This window comes from Rissa tridactyla, chromosome 1 (genome assembly GCF_028500815.1).
Source record: "Rissa tridactyla isolate bRisTri1 chromosome 1, bRisTri1.patW.cur.20221130, whole genome shotgun sequence".
In the NCBI taxonomy this organism is placed as follows: domain Eukaryota; kingdom Metazoa; phylum Chordata; class Aves; order Charadriiformes; family Laridae; genus Rissa; species Rissa tridactyla.
In genome coordinates, this window is record NC_071466.1 from 95,667,907 (window position 1) to 95,685,404 (window position 17,498).

The 17,498-nt window shown below is 49.2% G+C and overlaps 1 protein-coding gene and 1 long non-coding RNA gene across 2 annotated transcripts; one reads left to right on the forward strand and one right to left on the reverse strand.

The window, feature by feature from the left end:
* Positions 1-6,147: 6,147 nt before the first annotated feature.
* Positions 6,148-8,325, reverse strand: LOC128904365 (uncharacterized). Its single transcript, XR_008464484.1, has 2 exons — positions 8,005-8,325; positions 6,148-7,851 (listed from the first exon to the last, which is right to left on the reverse strand). It is a non-coding gene; the product is annotated as an uncharacterized LOC128904365 (long non-coding RNA).
* A 3,301-nt stretch (positions 8,326-11,626) lies between these two features.
* On the forward strand, positions 11,627-13,311 carry MID1IP1 (MID1 interacting protein 1). Its single transcript, XM_054188262.1, has 2 exons — positions 11,627-11,775; positions 12,153-13,311. Exon 2 carries the CDS (start codon positions 12,268-12,270, stop codon positions 12,745-12,747), a length of 480 nt encoding a protein of 159 aa, XP_054044237.1. The 5' UTR covers positions 11,627-11,775; positions 12,153-12,267; the 3' UTR covers positions 12,748-13,311.
* The last annotated feature ends 4,187 nt before the right edge of the window (positions 13,312-17,498 follow it).

Sequence of the window (17,498 nt, forward strand, 5' to 3'; positions counted from 1 at the left end):
GCATCAGTTGTTTGCTCTGCAGTTGCCCTCAGGAGCTCTAGATCCCGTGCAAGACAAGCAGCCCTCGCCCCCAAAGAGATTTACCCAGCAACTGGGTGGAAAACCTTGTCTCATCTCCGTATTGAGCAAAAAGAGATTTACATTTAATAGTCCCACGGGGAAACACCTCTCCTTTCAATTTTATGTCAGTCTACGCATTGGCTGGTTTACTATGTGAGGGAAGCTGCCAAATGCAGTTAAGCTGCAAGGCATTTTTATCAGGAGTCTGTTCTCCTCTTCCTCCTCTGTTAACGTTGAAAGGAGTTACAGAGGAAAAGGTGGAATCCCCAGGATCCAGTTTTGGATCAAATAACCAAAATCTTCCGGGTCTAAGTCAAAGAAAACACTGATCTCTGGGCAGGCAAATAAGTTACCTTTCTATTTTATGTAAGGAATTTAAGGTTATGGTCATGTCAAACAACTGCAATACTATGGTTTATCCCAGTTTAGGAATAACCTCTGTTCCCACACCATATCTAACTGCTGGACTCAAAGAATCAATTTAAGTTGGAGAATGCAACTTTTACAGTTTCATCTGAAGACAATATCCAAACTGCTCTGTCCTTTTAATGGTTGGGAAGTCAGCGAGATGATGGCAAGAGCGCTGCTGCTCTCCCCTACAGCTACAAGAAAGTGTTGGGTATAAGGCTCTGGATGCTAATGGTCATGACGTGACCCCCTTGACCCCCTTGGAGATGTCTTACATGTGGTCCTCTTCCTTGGGAGCAGGTGAGCCCCTATTGCTGAAGCGTGACTTCCAAAACGGAGCTTTCACTCAGAAAGTTTTGCAGAAGCTTTCAGTTGTGTCCCTCCCTTTAATATTTCTCTCTATCCTTGCAATATTCAGTCCTTCCCCCTCTCTCCTGCCTTCGATGAGGTGCTGGTGAGACAGTCCCAAAATGACTTTCCCCTTGGTAGCTCCGCATAACTGTTCATCAAATGATGGGGCTGTATCGATTCCCATAAAACTTTGCACTTGGGGATAAAAACGCAGCAATGGGCAGTACACACACGGTAACCGAGGGGTGTTTGATCTTCAAAGTTGAAAGGATCCATGGCAGTTGCCAAGTCCAGATTATTTCTACCTACAGGACGGGGCTAACATGAAAAAATCCTGCTTTCTGCTGGTGTGGGCTTTTAGCAAGTAAGATGTATTATGCTCATCCTTGGCTATTTAAGTAACGCTGTCTCACTCTGTATAAAACAACTTATAATATGAATGAAAAAAAAGATATCTATGGATCGTGAAGCAAGTGGGAATGGATAATCAATTTTTATCACTAATATTACGGGTAAGACCAATAACTCTGAATGAGTTATGAAAGTCTCTACTCTGAGCAGATGTGTCTCCTTTCCAAGCAGTCTTGTTTTAGTCAAGCCTTAATAACAGAAAAAGTGTTGAGTTAAACACATTAAAACAAAACAAACATTTATTTTCATTGCCCATCATTATTTCTTTTCACAACATAAGAAGGTGAAATTCTCAGAGGTGGGCTGGCCATGGGAGGCACAATAACGACGGACTAGAAAAGCCTTTCAGCTTTACAAACGTGGGTTCCAATCAAGCTTAAGTAAGTGACAGGTGAAATGGGGCCAATGATTTCAATCTAGTCCCGTTTGGCTACAGCAAAAACTCACCACAACAGTGTCTTAGCACTTAAAGGGATGCCATCAGCTAAAAGGTAACGCTTCTGCTGGAGAACATTTGCAGTCTTATTCAGACCAATTGAGATTACTGGACCAGTTGAGATTATTGGGGCTGAAAGACATCAGCGAGTAAATTTACCTCCCGCCATTTTGGGAGGTATGTTTACTTGGTACTTTTTGGCAGTCCTTCCTGCCCCAAATCTCCTTTCCAGTTACATGGTAGAGCAGACATGACGCATGCATGCAGGTCAGGCTGGGAAGCACGTTTTCCCTGAAACTGGTCTGTCAAAGAAAAAGATTCATGTGGAGTCAAAAATCCTCCGATGACCAGATAAGGTCATCACCATCCTCTTTACCAGGCCAAGCAGTAAGGTCTACCTGATTTTCCTTTCTGCCCATGCACCCATCTGGCCAGCAGCCCACCTGGAAATCCGCTGAGGAGCTTTGGCTACCAGGTCTGCGGCGACCTGCTGCAAGCTGTGATGGTGAAGGAGGACAGTGTTGTCCTCCAGTCACGTTGCATGGGGAAGGTTCCTCTCTGGGGGATTTACAATGCGAGTGCTGATGAATCCGCACCTGGGTCAGGAAGCCTGTGCAGGAGATCATCTTTTTCTGCCTCGCTGTGCACGTGAGTAATTTTGTGTTGTTCAGGACTACGCCTCCGGTTAAGGTCTGATACACTCAGAACTGAAAAACCTGGTCTTTGGTTCATGGTGGTCAAGGATAGGATAGATTGCATGAGGCACTGAGAAACAGAGAAGATAGAGCTTTATGCAAAAAGAAATACAACTGTTGGGCTGTAAAATCTACTGGGAGGCCTCACAGCCAGGTGTACTGCCTCAAGCGCTTCGTAACTTCATTTTGAAAAACCCCTTAGATACCAAACAGCAAGAGGGCACATGGACAGCATGGGATGGGGAGTGGTGCAGAGGTCCCTGAGCTAGTCCCGGGCAAGCTGGCACACGGAGACACAAGCTGGCACCCCAAAAGCATCCGAGCCCAGCTGGCACAGCAGCTCACACTGCCCTTATGCTGAAGGCAAAGCTCCGCACCGATGCAGTGGGGCTGCTCTCCATTACGGAGATGCCGAGTCCAACCAAGGAGGCGGGTCCCGCGGGCCCTGCTCCTTCAAGGAGGCCCCGACAGGTCCTTGAAGCAAATGCAGTGGCCAAGGTTGTGTTCCCTTGCAGATGAGAATAAATAGGGACTCAGTCCTTGCCTGGCAAGGGCAGAGCTGTAAGTGGGGTTGTTATTTAGTGAGGCTGTTTGTTAATTTAGGAGGGGGAGTAGAGTGAAAATCCCCCCAACCCTGGGAGAACTAGGATGAGTATAAAAAATTTGCTTGTGGTACTGTCTCCACTGTAGTATGGAGTAGCAGTATGAAGTATGAACCTTCCTACACATGCAAGAAGGTTGGATTCCTAATGCTGTTCTGAAAATGACCTTTAAACACATGCGATAATATGTTTTATAGTTATATATATATATATATATCCCAGTGGTTTCCTTGTTGCTGCGGGAAGTCAAATACCTAGTGATGGAAAAGATCCCTTTTGGTGCCTTAGACTGCTGAGCGCTGTACGTGTCTCCTCCGAGACCACCATTTACTCCAGTTTGAGGTGAGGAACATCATTTAGGATTTTTTACTGACTCTCCTAGGTGTGATCCAGGCACGACGAGTACAAGGAGAGCGCTGATTTACCTTCCAGTAGCGTCCTTTCACTTGGAAGCTGAACCGGAGCCAGCTTTTGTTCTGAACCCCGCTCAGCCCTTCACCCCGCGGTTGTGGCGGGGAGTCTGGCAGCTCGTCTGCCCGCTCCCATTTCTTCCTGCAGGAACCACGTTATATATCCCTCACAAGCCTGACCACAGCTTTCAGAAACATCCAATAAATCAACAGTTAAAAGGGAAGAGTAGACATGGGGAGCAGGTGCTTATTATCTGTGCATCTCTGGAGAAGAATAACCCACAGTGTATTTCCATGCCCATTTGAAATGGAATATGACCATGACCCTGCAAGTGGCTCTGCTTGAATTGTTCTTGGCATCATGTTTTACTCCTAATATTTTCATTGTCTGCCTCCATCAGTTTTACCTCCCACTGTAGCATTAATTTTGTATGTGAATATGGAGGCTGTGCTTTAAATAATACAGCATATGCTTTTTATTTGCCATGCAGAATAATATTTTTTTGGCTGATTTATGTTCCACCTGGACAAAATTATTTTTTATGATGGGTTTATTTCATTTGCTCCCACATCCCCAATTTGGGGGGGGGTGGGGGTGGGGGCAGAGAAATCTTGTAAACCCCCAATAATGACAGACACAGAAATCTCCTTTGAAATACAAATTTACTGCAAAAACAGATTCTCTCCAACCATGCAAATGAAAAAATGCTGTTGTAATAACTTTAAGCTCGCAAACGCGTGGTACTACTGGAGAGAGCAATCTTCAGGCTCTTGTATCATCCCTTCCACAATGCTGGGAGCATGGAGAAATCCACTGACAGCTATAAGCTATTCCAGTAGAGGAAAATTACACATATGGCTAGAGCATGGATTTAATTTAGCTCTTTTCAGAACTTCATCAAGAAACAAAGCCAGGACAAAACCCTGTAGTCTTTTGGTCTGCAGATTTGCCACAGAACTTCACAGGCTAAGCTGCCAAATCTACCTCATTTCCAGTTGTCACAAGGACTGTGGAAAAAGATGTTACTTGCTATTGAAACAAGTTCGTTTCAAACAGATGATTTCGGCCTCAGTAACAACAACAACAAAAAAATGTACGATGTACCTTGGTTTGTGTTCTACAATCCCAGAACAGACGGGCAATTTTTTTTTATGTTAAGCTATCACCTACAGAAATACTCATTATGAACAGATTTTTTTCTGTTTAGAAAAGCCATATGTAATCCTTAGTACAATTTAGTTCTGATTTTGACTTCCAGCTTTCTGTGCTTTTTGTATAGCAACTAAATATTAATCATATAAATCCATAATAGTCATAGCAGTCGGAAAGCTCTGGTTCTATTTTTGGTTGTAATAGTTGTCTTTAACATCCTCCAGCCAAAACCACATTCTAATAGGAGTGCATATAATAACCCCTCCGTGTCAGCTCTGAACTGCCAAGCTGGGAAAAGTAGGATACTCTTTCAGAGCAGCTTCCCTTTTAATACTGAATGTAACAAGAAGATATAGGACTTGGTCAGGAGAATGCTGCTGCTGCTAGTCACACTCCCTAACTCCCCATCAGATGGTAGAAACCCAAGCTGATGCCTCCCCCCTTGGTATCTTCTGACAGCAACTGGACGATTTGTTCCCACGCAGGCCCTCTTCTCCCCACGCAAAGCTCTGCTCCAGCCCCTCGTCCTGCCACATCCCTAACTCTTTCTCCCCCAGCTAGCATGGAAAGCTTCAGTGAAGGTGGGACACATTTGTTCTGCTCCATCTTCTCTTTCTGAGCACTGAGAAGAGTGTAAAATTTACCAACAGCCAGCTAGGCACTGAAAATCAGGTCACTGGTTTAAAAGGGGGAAATACAAGCTATAGGATGGACGTGTGATATATTTGTTTCACCATTGGCCCAGCCCCGGGCCTTTCAAACAAAACCAGAGCTCCCGTTCTTCCACAAACTCCTCGGGAGGAAGGCAGCTCCTGCAGGAATCGTAAGGCTGCGTATGGGAAAGGAAAACAGTATAAAAAAGCTACAGTAGATGGTGCTAGACAGGTGCAGAAGACACCAGCTAGTCATTTGAGGATACCTGCAAGATTTACCCCTAAGCTAAGCGGTTTAGAAAATGTGCAATTTAGATTTATCAGTTCAGAAGGGAGATTCAGGTAAAAACAGTTGAGCTGGTGAGATTATTAAATGCAGAACCCCGTGCCGAGATGATGCTCACCTTACCACACATGCTGACAAAGGGAAAACAGGGTGCCAGCACCCCCCTATCCCCCTGCCTACCCCTCCGGAGGCACCCAGGTCACCATTGAAGGCAAGATGCTGCAGAGTGATGGGAGAATAGGGACCCAAGCTGCAGGCAGAGACCTTCCCTCACCAGGAACTTCTCCTGGGAGCTTGAGGTGACACTCTTCCTGCCTGCTGGGACGGGGACAGCAGAAGCAGCAGGAACGCTGCAGGTTATGGTCAAAGCGTGCAGATCAGTATTTCCTGATGTCAGCCCCTGTGTATCAAACCGTTAATGTCACAGAAAGGTGGGCTTGTGTATTTAATTTTATCAGGCGGAAGAACTCTGATATATGCCGCGCTCGGTTCACCGCTCCCGTGCAGATTTACTCAGCATTTTAGCATGCGTGCTGCCTCGCTGACAGAGATTAAAGGCTCTCCTCAGAGCCTCAGGTATTACGCTCAAATGTATAAATCAGGACTTAATATATAATATTTGTCCATAAAAATATATCACGGTGGCATTCGTTTGGCTATCTGCATATTAAATACCGTTACCGAAAGTCACGAGTTTATTGAGGATTATTTTGCTACGCCAATAAAAATCTCCTGCCATCCTAAACAGGTATCTTTTCTGCCGGAGCGTGGGCAGGGTTGCAAAGAGGAAGGGACAGATTTTGTTTATGACCCCACATGTGTCCCAGCCGGGAACCCGCTCCCAGGCCACCCCCGGGCGCTGGCTTACCAGCACTGGCCAGGCGGGGCCAGGGATCACGGCAGAGATGACACCGCGAGCCTCTAAAGGAGAAAATTGCATGATGTATCGCCACTCAGGAGCACCCGCCAGAGAGCTGTTTAGAGTGAGATTACTGTCTCAGAGGAGATTCTCATGCCTCTCGGTCACAGGGTTACTACGATGATGCAGTTGCAGCTTGGATGCGGGAGGCAGGAGGGATTTAAATGATGGCCGGAAAGAAAAGCTGGATCAAACCTCCAGAAAACATGTTCAGATTAACCCAGATTCCTGAGTCCCCAGCTTTGAGGGACTTGAAACCGGACAAATTGATTCTTTTCCCTTAAACAGAAGATGAAAAATGGGAGGGAGTTTATACTGCGGCCAAGAGTTTACAAACAGCATTTTAGACTGACGGGAAACAAAGCTCCCCAAAACAGGAGTTTGTGCAGCCCAGAAGTCTTGGTCCTTCTCACACCAATTCCGTGTTAGCACAGCTATACAGATTTCTCTGTGTTTGCTGCGGACTTACAGAGACGCAAGGGAGAGAAAATCAGACTCAGTTGCGGTCTTTCCCCCTTCATCCTGTTCATATGCAAGGTCTTTTTTTTTTTTCTTATAAATTCCTATTATTAACATAGGAGGAAAAAAAAAAATCCCTGGGATCCCTGGCGCATCCTTGGAGCGGCTGCAGCCTCATCGTGGATGACTAGACAACCACCACTGTGCCACATAATGAGGAGCACACATGCTGCACCGGGAGATACTAATGAGGGAGCTACAGCCCCCTTAGCCCTCTCCAGTAAATCCGTGTCTGCAAGCCATGTTTTATTTATCAGGCTTATTATGGCAGCGCTAAGGAGCTATTTGAAAAGGGCCGCCGTTGTCCTGGGCACTGCACACCACAGTGCCGCTCCGACCAGCTTCCAGGGGAAAAGGATGAGGCTGGCAAAAGGCAGGGGAGAGATGTTACACAAACACAGTGTGAACAACGCCCAGGCAGCATTTATCCCATCGGTTCCTTTACAGGGGGTTTCCAGCCTGTTTTGACCTCCCAGTGGTAGCTGAGCAGTGCTTGGGAGGGATCCCGGGCCATGAAAATACACAGAGACCGGCGAACAGATTGAAGCTGGACTTGGCGATGATTTTCAGGAATGCTTCTGAGGAAGCGAGGACTTGGCAGGCCTGTAGAGACCTGACTGCAACCTGCAGAGCCAGGTGACTCGGAGGGGCTTCACAGGAGCCCCCTGAGACAGCCACCTCCTTGCCCAGCACTGCTCCCCGCTCCTGCTCCCAGCAGAGCTCCTGCCGGACTCCCATCCTTTTCACCATGCACACGAATCACTGCTCCTCTGTGCCGAGACGCGACGCCGCGGAGCCCTTGTTGTGCCGCTTCTGGCAGCGTGCGGTCTCACACAGATTTGCATGTGTGCCAGAGGGAAAGGGGATTTACGATCGCAGCTCCCTTGTCCATACGTCCTCTTCCTGACTTCTCTGCACGCCTTCTGTCCGCTTTGGAGAATCACTCCGCTCCACAGAGGACCAACAGAAACAGAAGTAAAACACGGTTAAGTGAAAGACAGATGAGAGATGAGTAAATCTTTGCAAAAGTTATACCACAGGTCTCAGCAGGACTCAGACAAATTGGTCTGCATTCCTTTAACTTATTAGATTTCTACTTACCCTGTTCATTAGCATGTTAAGCTACAAGGGCTGATTATATGAAACTCATGGAGAGGCATCAATTAAGATGATAAATTTACATACATTCCTTCTGGATGAGAAATGACAGGTTTCCTCAGTTCAGAGTTTGGTACAAACTGGACTCGGTTTCAGAAAGAGAAAGGAGAGGAGAGAAGTGTTAAATGTGTACATCTGTACTGCCACCCAAAATGATGGAAGCAGTTCACAAGTTTGAGCAAAAATGTATGTCAAATAGGAATAGAAGGAAACGACTCGCAGTTTCCGAGGCTGAACTCTAATCTGCCATGTCGCATCGACAACAAATTACAAGGGGAAGTGAAATTCCCAAGAGATGTTGCTCTTACAAGGCCGGCCCAAATGGTGTTCCCAGGCTGCAGAATGCAACACTAAATATTTGCACATATTTATCACTTTTTGCCCACACAAGATCTCATCATATTTTGCAAACACTGTGCAGCAGAACAAATTCCCAACCGCCAAAGTGTAGCCATCGCTGGTCTGCAATGTGCCAGTGGCACCTATTTCGTGCCAGCACGCGTCCTGGGAAAACTGTTAACAAAGACGGTTTGTTATCCTGTTGCCACTGAAGAGAGAATTTAGATAGGCCTTGCAAATGGTACGAAAACCCACACAAGTTGACAGAATCAGTTGTCTTTTCTTCAAAAATACTACGCAGCTGCTTATGTTGCCGGAGGAGACAGGACACTAGCAGCATTGTTCCCAAAGCTAGCATTTGTAGCATTAACATTAGTGCTGCTATGGCTAAATACCGGTGTACAGCTAAGTTAACTAGTTAATACTAGTAGTAGCTCAGTCCCAGTAATAGCTAAATGGCAATAGTGATAGTTCATCCCTGTTCTTCTTCAACAGTTGGCCACAGAAAGAAGGCGGCTCTTGTCCAGAAAGGGATGAATACCACTATCTCCCATTCACTTCAGGGAAAATTAAAGGTTTTCAGCTAACGTAGTAACTTAGATGTGACTCCTCCTTTCCTGAATAAAGGTACCAAATCTATTCAAGCAGAAAGGCATTTTCACCCCACGCTGCTGGGCTTGTACATCGGGAGTGCTCCATCCAGTTGAGGTGCTGGATAAAGTCTACTGTTGCATGCTGTCGTTTTAATTTCCTTATCCAGGACCCTGTGCTGGGCGAAGGTAAGCGTTTACACCTTCCTGGACTGCCAGATAGCAAATGTGCAAGCTTCCTCATTGCTCAGGACACGAGATAAGGGGTTTCCAACTAATTCCCCTTCCAGGCACTGCATGGTCACGATAATCGGATCATTCTGAAGAGGAAATATTTTAAACAAATGCTGCTTGCATATAAAAGTTTGTGCCACAAATGGGACCATCTTTTCTTAACAGGAGGGAAAGAAGAAAAGTGCCGTTTCTTTTTCTCTTGTGTGCACAGCCATCGCAATTACATACCACTGGAGTTAGAAATACGTGCTCCTGTATTTCGTTCTAACCAAAGAGCAATCAAACCTACTCAGGCTTGTGTTAATGATATACATTATACGTACCAGAGACATTTACACTGCATATCAAAATCGATCAGACCATAAGGAAGTTTAAAAAAAAAAAAAAGCGCCGATTGCCTTATGCTGTGAAGTTTGACTCGAGCATGATCTATCTCAGCCTAATGGGTTAGGCACACGCCTGCACAGGCCACAGCACTGTATTAGCGCTACGCTAAAATGAGGTAACATTTACTGTCAAAGGTGGAAGCAGACCATGCGGCTGTACATTTTGGGAAACGAAGAGGGCAGGTGGGGGTGAAGATAATTTTATGCTCAGGATGTAATTTGTATAGTACCACGGCACAGAAGAGAGGGTGCTTCCTCATCTGGTGCTCTTGCTACAACCATGTACTTCCCCTCTTTGCAGCTTCAAGCTGGGTTATTTCTGCCAACTTTCTCTCCTCCCCAGCCAGTACGGTCTAGCCACAGGTAAAATCTGCAGTTTTAATTTGTTCAGACTTTTTTTTTTTTTGTTTAATTTGCACAGGAAAGTTGGACAGCAAATGTATTCCTCTTGTTCCTATAGATTTATCTCTTTTTCCAATTTATTGAACGTTCAGCACATGCTGCATTTCAATTAAAGGCAGCAAAAATGCTAATGGTGTATTAATGACACACTGCGTCTATATAAAGATGCAAATTAATGTTGTGGCCAATTTTCTGGACTGGTGAGATTATTTTCTTTTTTTTTTTTTCTCAGTAGTGAATTATCTGCGAACAGATCGTAATTTCACACCAGCCCGTGTCGCTTGCTACAGCTTAACCACAGGGACGTGCCGCCCCTCTGCTGCTGGCGAAGAGCACCCGCCTGCCACCCCACCTCTCACACCCTCGGTTTGCCGACCGGTGCCCCAGGAGTCGACCCTCCTCCCGTCGGCCTGCGGCCTGAAGCACCCGGGAGCCAGAGCGGCGGTGGGGAGCGGGGAGGGCAGGCCGGGCCGCCGCTGCAGGCAGGCGCTGGGGAAGCGCAAGAGCTGGGCGGGCGGGCTGGGATAAAGCCGACCTCCGGGACACCCGCTCCTCTCCATCGGCTGCCGCCGGTGTCCCCGGCGCCTCCTGGGCCCCTGACAGCCGGCGGCCGCGGGCTCCCCCCGGCGCCGCGCAGGCCCCAGCGGCGGCGGGACCCCGCCGCTGCCTATTGGTTGATCCGTTGCCACGGCAACGCGCTCAACACTTCCCCCCCCTCCCCAGGCCGTTCTGCCCCACGTGACCCACGGCGGCTCTTCCAGCCAACACCGCCTGTTACCAGGGCCGCGCGAGCCGGCGCACGCGGGGGGAAGGGGGCAATGAGGGGGGGATTCTTGTTTCCGATTGGCTGCTGCTCGAGGCTCGCTGATTGGCTGGACTCGGAGGTGAGGCCGTGGGGTGATGCTGGCCGCCCCACCGCCCTTCCGCGGCCCCGGCCGGTAGACAAAGGCCGCCCGGTCCCCCGGGGCTGGCACGGCGAGGCGAGGCGCGGGAGGGCGGCGGGGCAGCCGGCCACGGACGGCGGCGCCGCCTCCGCGCCGCCCTCCTCCTCTGCGACCCCGCGCGCACGGCACGCGGAGCCGGGCGGGCGGGCGGCGCGGGTGGGCACGCGGAGCCGCGGGGCCGGGCAGCCAATGGGCGGCCGGGGCCAACGCGGGCCGCACGCGGCGCCCGCGTGTCCCCCGCCGCCTGCCCTGTCAATCACTCTTCCCCGCCCCGCCCATCCTGCTCCCTCCCCCCTCCCCGCCCGGCGGGCGGCGGCCGCCTCGGGGCTGAGGCCGGGGGAGAGCGGGCGGTGGGGAAGGAGCGCTCGGTCACGGCTCCGTGTCCCTCGCTGCCGCACCCCACCCGGGAGGACTGGGCGGGGAGGGGCGCCTGCATCCGCCGGTCCCTTCTCTTAGGGCGGGGGGGAGTCCGGCTCCCCCGGGGACAGGGCCCCGCAGTTGCCAGTCGCGCCGCCGGGTCCCACTCGGAGCGGGATGCTCAGCCGGTCCCGTCCCTCCTTCCCTCCCTCCTTCCTTCCCCGTGGCGATGCCCTTCCCCCGGTGCGGGGCGAGAGGCGGAGCCGTCGTGGCCCCCTCCCGCCGCCTTTATCTGCTGTGTCGGCGCGGGGGGGTGGGGTGTGTGTGTGTGAGGGGGGGTGGCGGCACCGGGGAACACCTCGTTTGAAGATAGGGCGCTTATAAATACGGCGGCGGGGATGGGAGCGCAGCCACGGGCGGCGGCGGGCTGACGGCGCGGCGGGGGAGCGGCTCCGGAGCACGGTGGGTGCCCTTCCCCCGCGGCGGATCGGTGCCTCGGCCGGGTCACGGCGGCGTGGGGGCAATGGAATTTTAATTTCCTGGCCTCAGCTCCGGGGAAGAGCGGGGGGAGTTGCGCGTTTCTGCGTTTTGCCTGTCTTTGCACGGAGGGGAGCGGCAGCAGCGAACCCCGGCGGCGGCACCGGCGGGGGGGCGTGGGGGAAGGGATAGGGAGGGGAAGCCTAAAAAAGGAGATGGGGCCAGGGATAAAGGCGGCGGCGGGAGGGGACAGGACGGGAAAGCGGGAAGGAGGGAGGGAGGGAGGGAGGGAGAGCGAGCGAGCGAGCGAGCGAGCGAGCGAGCGAGCAGCCCCTAACCCGGTGCCCACCGCCTCCCCGCAGGACTCTGCTCGCCAGCAGCCGCCCAGCCCAGGCGCGGAGGAGGAGGTCGCCGCTGCTACCGCCGGAGGAGCCCCGCGGTCCGAGCCGCCCGTCTTGAGGTCGCCCTCCCGCCGGCATGATGCAGATCTGCGACTCGTACAGCCAGAAGTACTCCCTTTTCAACGCCATGAACCGCTTCATCGGCGCCGTCAACAACATGGACCAGACGGTGATGGTGCCCAGCCTGCTGCGGGACGTGCCGCTGCTGCTGGAGGAGCTGGACGCCGCCGGCGGCGTCTGCCCGCCCCGGGAGTCCGCCCTGCCGCCCGGCGACCCCGGCGCCTTCTTCTCCCGGCGGGACATGTACAGCCACTACGTGCTGCTGAAGTCCATCCGCAACGACATCGAGTGGGGGGTGGTGCAGCCGCCGGCGGGCGAGGAGGCGGCCCGCAAGAAGGACAAGCTGGAGGAGGTCGAGGGGGAGGAGGACCTGGAGAAGCAGTTCCACTACCACCTCAGCGGACTCCACTCGGTCCTCTCCAAGCTCACCCGCAAGGCCAACGTCCTCACCAACAGATACAAGCAGGAGATCGGCTTCAGCAACTGGGGGCAGTGAGCGCCAGGGGCGGGGGGGGGGACGGGGAGCGGGGGCAAGGGGGCCGCCGGCCCCGCCGGTGTCGGCGCTAGCGGGAGCGGCGCGTCCCCGTCCCCGCCCGGCAGCGCTGTGGCCACCGCGGTGAAGGGGCTGAGCCCCGGGGCTGGGGCTTCCCAGGACTGCAACCGGTTTTCTACCAACGCACAAGCGAGAGAGAGAGAGAGAGATGTAAATTAATCAATACTAGTTTATTAATTATTTTTTTTCCCCCTCCTCCTTTTTTTTTTTTATTGTACACCTGTACGTGTGCGAGGTGGTGGCATAGCTGGCGGATAGGAGGCTCGACACAAGCCAATGAACACGACAAACTGGCATAAAATTGCTTCTGTTAGCCGGGAGGGAGCCCAGCATCCCTCTGTGGCGGGATGGATGGCGGGTCCCACGGTTGTACATGTACTGGAGTTTTATTTAAAACTTTTTTTACTCAGATGTAGAGTATATTCTAAAATAAATGCAAATGTATTAACTAAAAGTGACTTAAAACTTTTTGGTATGATTTACATTAATTAAATGGTATTTTTAACATCTGGGATTCTTCTGTTTTTCTTCTAAGTTATTTCCCAAGCTAGACATGGAAATCTTCATGTGCAAGAGAAGGGTTTTGTGGGTTTTGGTTTTTTTGATTTTTTTTTTTTTTTTTTTTCCCCAAAGGGAGCAGTTACGTAGCGATGATAACTCAGCATATCTAAAATGGATGAGCGACCGTATTAACTGCACCTTACACGGCCTGAGTTGGGTAAGCCATTCCCAACCGGACAGTCCAGTTGCTCTGTGTGAATGTTGGCATGAAGGTCAGTGGCCCTTTAACAAAATCCGAGAAGATCCAGTCATGGTTGCGTTGCAGGCAGCGATTCATGGCGGTTGGAGCAAAGCCTAGGAATGACTTGCTTTTTTTCGGGAAGTATCTTAATGTGCTGTGGGGAGCTCTGTTCTCTCCCTGCGAATAGGTCTGGGATACTTGCCTTCACCATCTCTTGCACTACTTTCTTTCCTCTGTAATCCTCCTTGGATACTAAGAATTAATTGGTTTTATGTTATGTAAATTGTATTGATTTCTTTCTCTGCCCTTTTTTTTTTTTTCATTTCCTGCAGTAATGTGCCTCAGAATTGGGTGTTTATATGGTGTTATAATATTAAAAGTGTACTTACTGATTACAATACAATGTGTGCATATCACAGAGGATAGCCATTTAATAAATATGTATGTCCTTCCATAATGTATGAAGTTTTCTTCTCAGGCACTGAAATGCCAAGTTTGTAGACATCTCCTTATACTGAAATCTCACTTTGTATGATTGCCACCAAATTTAGGGATTGTTTGCTGGTTTGTTGTTTTTTTTCTTTTAAAAGCAGAATACTTTTTCTTTCAGGTTTAAGGATATTTTTGTTTAAATTCAGATACTCCCTAGCAATTTGTTTTTCAGCACAAGTGTTAGAACACTGTAGTAAAGCATGAGCAATCCAGGCATGGTACTGGTTGGCAGATGTTTGTATAGTTAAAACAATCAGCCTTACATGTATGTTTAAAAATACGTATTTTTAGAGGGCTTTCCCTTCTAGGGTAAAGAAGAACTTTGTAAGGCCAGATGAGTTTTAGCTTGGCAAGGCTTATTGTTTCCGTAATGTTTTTAACTCCTTTTCCCCTCCCCTCTTGGGAAGGTGCCAGGAAAACGAGTCAGGAAGAAGGAGAGGGATTACCCTGGTTTCCCGACATGTCAGTTCGCTGCTCTGGCCATGGTCTAACTAATGCAGTGCAAAAGATGCCGGCGCCTTATGCCGGACTGGTAAAGTTTTGTTCTGAAGGTGAGGATGGGAGGGAGAACCTGTTCTGCTGCCTGGCTCCCTCCTTGCCTTGTGCTCAGCCGGCTGAAAACCGCATTACAGCCTCTGCTCGGGAGCCCTGGTGAAACCTCAGAGGCAGGCAGCAAAACGCAGTTTCCCCAGCGCTCCTTTTGAATGCCCGGTAACTTCTCCCGGTATGGATAATTTAGACAACGCTGTTTAAACATTGCACAAGAGACAATATGGTGCTGATTTAAGCTATGAGTAACACTAAGAAAATAGTATTGCGTTAGTGCGGTATCACCATGAATACTCCATCAGCTCCCTTCGCATTCTAGAAAAGAAAGAGACGAGAGAGAAGTTTGGGTGAAGGAGCAGCTAAAAACCAGCACTGCTTTGGCAGCGAAGGCGGCGTTTCCTTACGAGTAAAGCTTACGTGGGTGAGCAGGGGGGGTAGGGTGATGCTGCTGCGACTCAAGGGTTTGCCTTGCCCGAGTGAGTAACCCGCAGCTGCCTGACTCCACGTGGCTGCCGCGTGGGTGTCCGGCTGCACGGCTGGTGGCAGCCCCGATCATCCCAATGCAAAAGCCACGGCAAAAACTGCTGAGACTTGCACCAGCAGAAGCAGCATCGCCAGCTCCCAGCTGGGAGCTGCTTTAGAATTCCCCTTTTTCAAGGACAGGGGAGAGGATGGAGGCTCTCCGGGATCGAGAAAGCAATCTCCTGATGCAAGTGGGGGTGAAAAAACCCCAACAGATAAAACCGGGGATGTATTTCTTGTGCAAAGGACGAGGGATGGGACTTGGTGGCTGCTGCGGAAAACAACTTGGCCTATAAGGTGGGGTGGTTGGGCAATTGTGGGAATGCTGCCTCCTGATATTGCGGTAAACAAATAAACAGAGATGAGATGGCAGAATCTCAACGCTCAGGATTGTGTACATTAGGTGCTGAATTGGGAAAAAATTTCCATTAGCGGTGCTAATACAATACAATTAGGTTTATTTTTAGGAGTTATGTTTTCTTTTGAAGGACTGGATCATTTTAAGTGCTCCTGGTTGGATACCGAGTTCAGCAAACCTTCAGTCTGCTCTGGTAAAGTGATTTTGATACCTGTAAGAGATAATGACAAATGACATCAGTCTAACGTAAAAGTACCTTTATGATGTCAAATATTTCGATAAGCGGCTCTGTCTCCAAGCCAGAGGTGAACCAAAAGGCGACTTGCCAAACTACAGTAACCATGCACAAACCAGGGGAATGCACATAGGCACTGTGAGAAGCAGTTGTCATTTTCAGCTCGCTTAAAGTGAAATAGGCTCAATATACAGTAAGGCAGACATCAGAAGAGTGATAAATAATGAGACTGAGAACAGTTTGCACTTACAAATTGATGACAGCAGAAGGTACGTTACAGGCAAGGAGCCTCAAGGACATTGCTCATGGGATGTATCAGTTAATATACAAAAGTGCCCAGTACGTGTCATTATAGTTTATGAGTCAACTCTTATTTTTGTGTATACAAAAGGAGGGCAAGTAGGGGGGTGGGGAGGAGGAGGAAGGCAAGCTTTTGTCTCAAGGCATGTATATATATATATATATATATGTGTGTGTGTATAAAAATAAGGGCATTGGGGAAGGGCGTGAGTTCCATGGGAGGAACAGCCTTTCCTGCTTTGACCACTGACTGCTGTCCTGGGTGGGTGGGTGGATGGATGGAAGGTCTGTGCTGGATTACGGGTGCGTTTCAGGAATCATATGTGCCTCTGGCACGTTAGGATTTTCTCCATTCCCCTACAGAAGTCAGCTGCCATACCCCTTTCTGCCCAGGAGCAGATTAAAAGTCCGAAATCGGTATCGTGACACCTTCTTGGACTAGACCCACCTTCTGCAGTCCCATGTGCTGGCTGGGTTGCGTTTCTGCTCAGCTTCCTCCCCACCACACAAGCCCCTTCTGCTGCTGCAAAGGGCACGCTCGGGTCCACGTGTGGTGGAAGGGGACAGATGAGGCTGAGTCAGGCGAGGCTGTCATCTTCCCACTTTCCCTCTGAAAGCTTTTTTTTTTTCCTGAAGGTTTTAAATAGATCAAGATATCTGCATTTTGCAGTTTGTTTCCTTTCCCCTCCTCCAGGCTCTTGCACCAAGACACAGGAGTCATCAGTAGCTCGGCTTCGCTGAAAGACGCACTACTGTTAACGGCCAGATGGAAGGTTATATTAGGTTCTTGTTATTATGGAGTTGAGCTCTGCACTCTGTTCTAGCAGGAAAAAAAGAAAAAAAAAAAAAGGAAAAAAGAAAGGAGTAGAAAGGTTCTCCTCTTTGTGCCTACGGGTTTGGTACACTTTCTTTGTGGAAAAGTCTGCAGCGATTTTCTCCCACAGGCCTACTTCCCTGAAGCACTGAGTATGGGGCAGGGATTGTCTGGAAGTACTGCTTTTTATTATTTATATCTGTAAAATTTCTATGTTTTTATTATTTATATCTTGCTAACGGCGTGCTAGGTACTGTATTGCAAAGAGCTCAAAGATCTTAGGTGATAACACACACAGGGAAAAAAGAAGAATGTGGTGGGTTATAACCTGCTATAAAATCTGAGGGGGTTGCAAGAAAGGTGAGCATTGCAAAAGCAGTTCCAGCTTTGCATGCATTTTCCTGTTATTTGTTCTTGTCACCTCTAAACAAGAAGAAATACCTGAATGCATTAGTTCTAATGTTGCAAAATAATTTTCCTTCCAAACCACAGACTTGCATGACAAGTTTGGGTCAAAATTAGTTTTAAGGAGTGAAGTTATAAACTCCTTTCCAAAAGGAAATTTGCAAATAGGAGTGCAGTAATTGTATATCTTTTTGTTGGTAGCTAACTGCCGGAATAGATGCTTTTTATAAAAAGTAATATTCCTTACCCGTTCAAACATGCTCGTACTTATTTGACC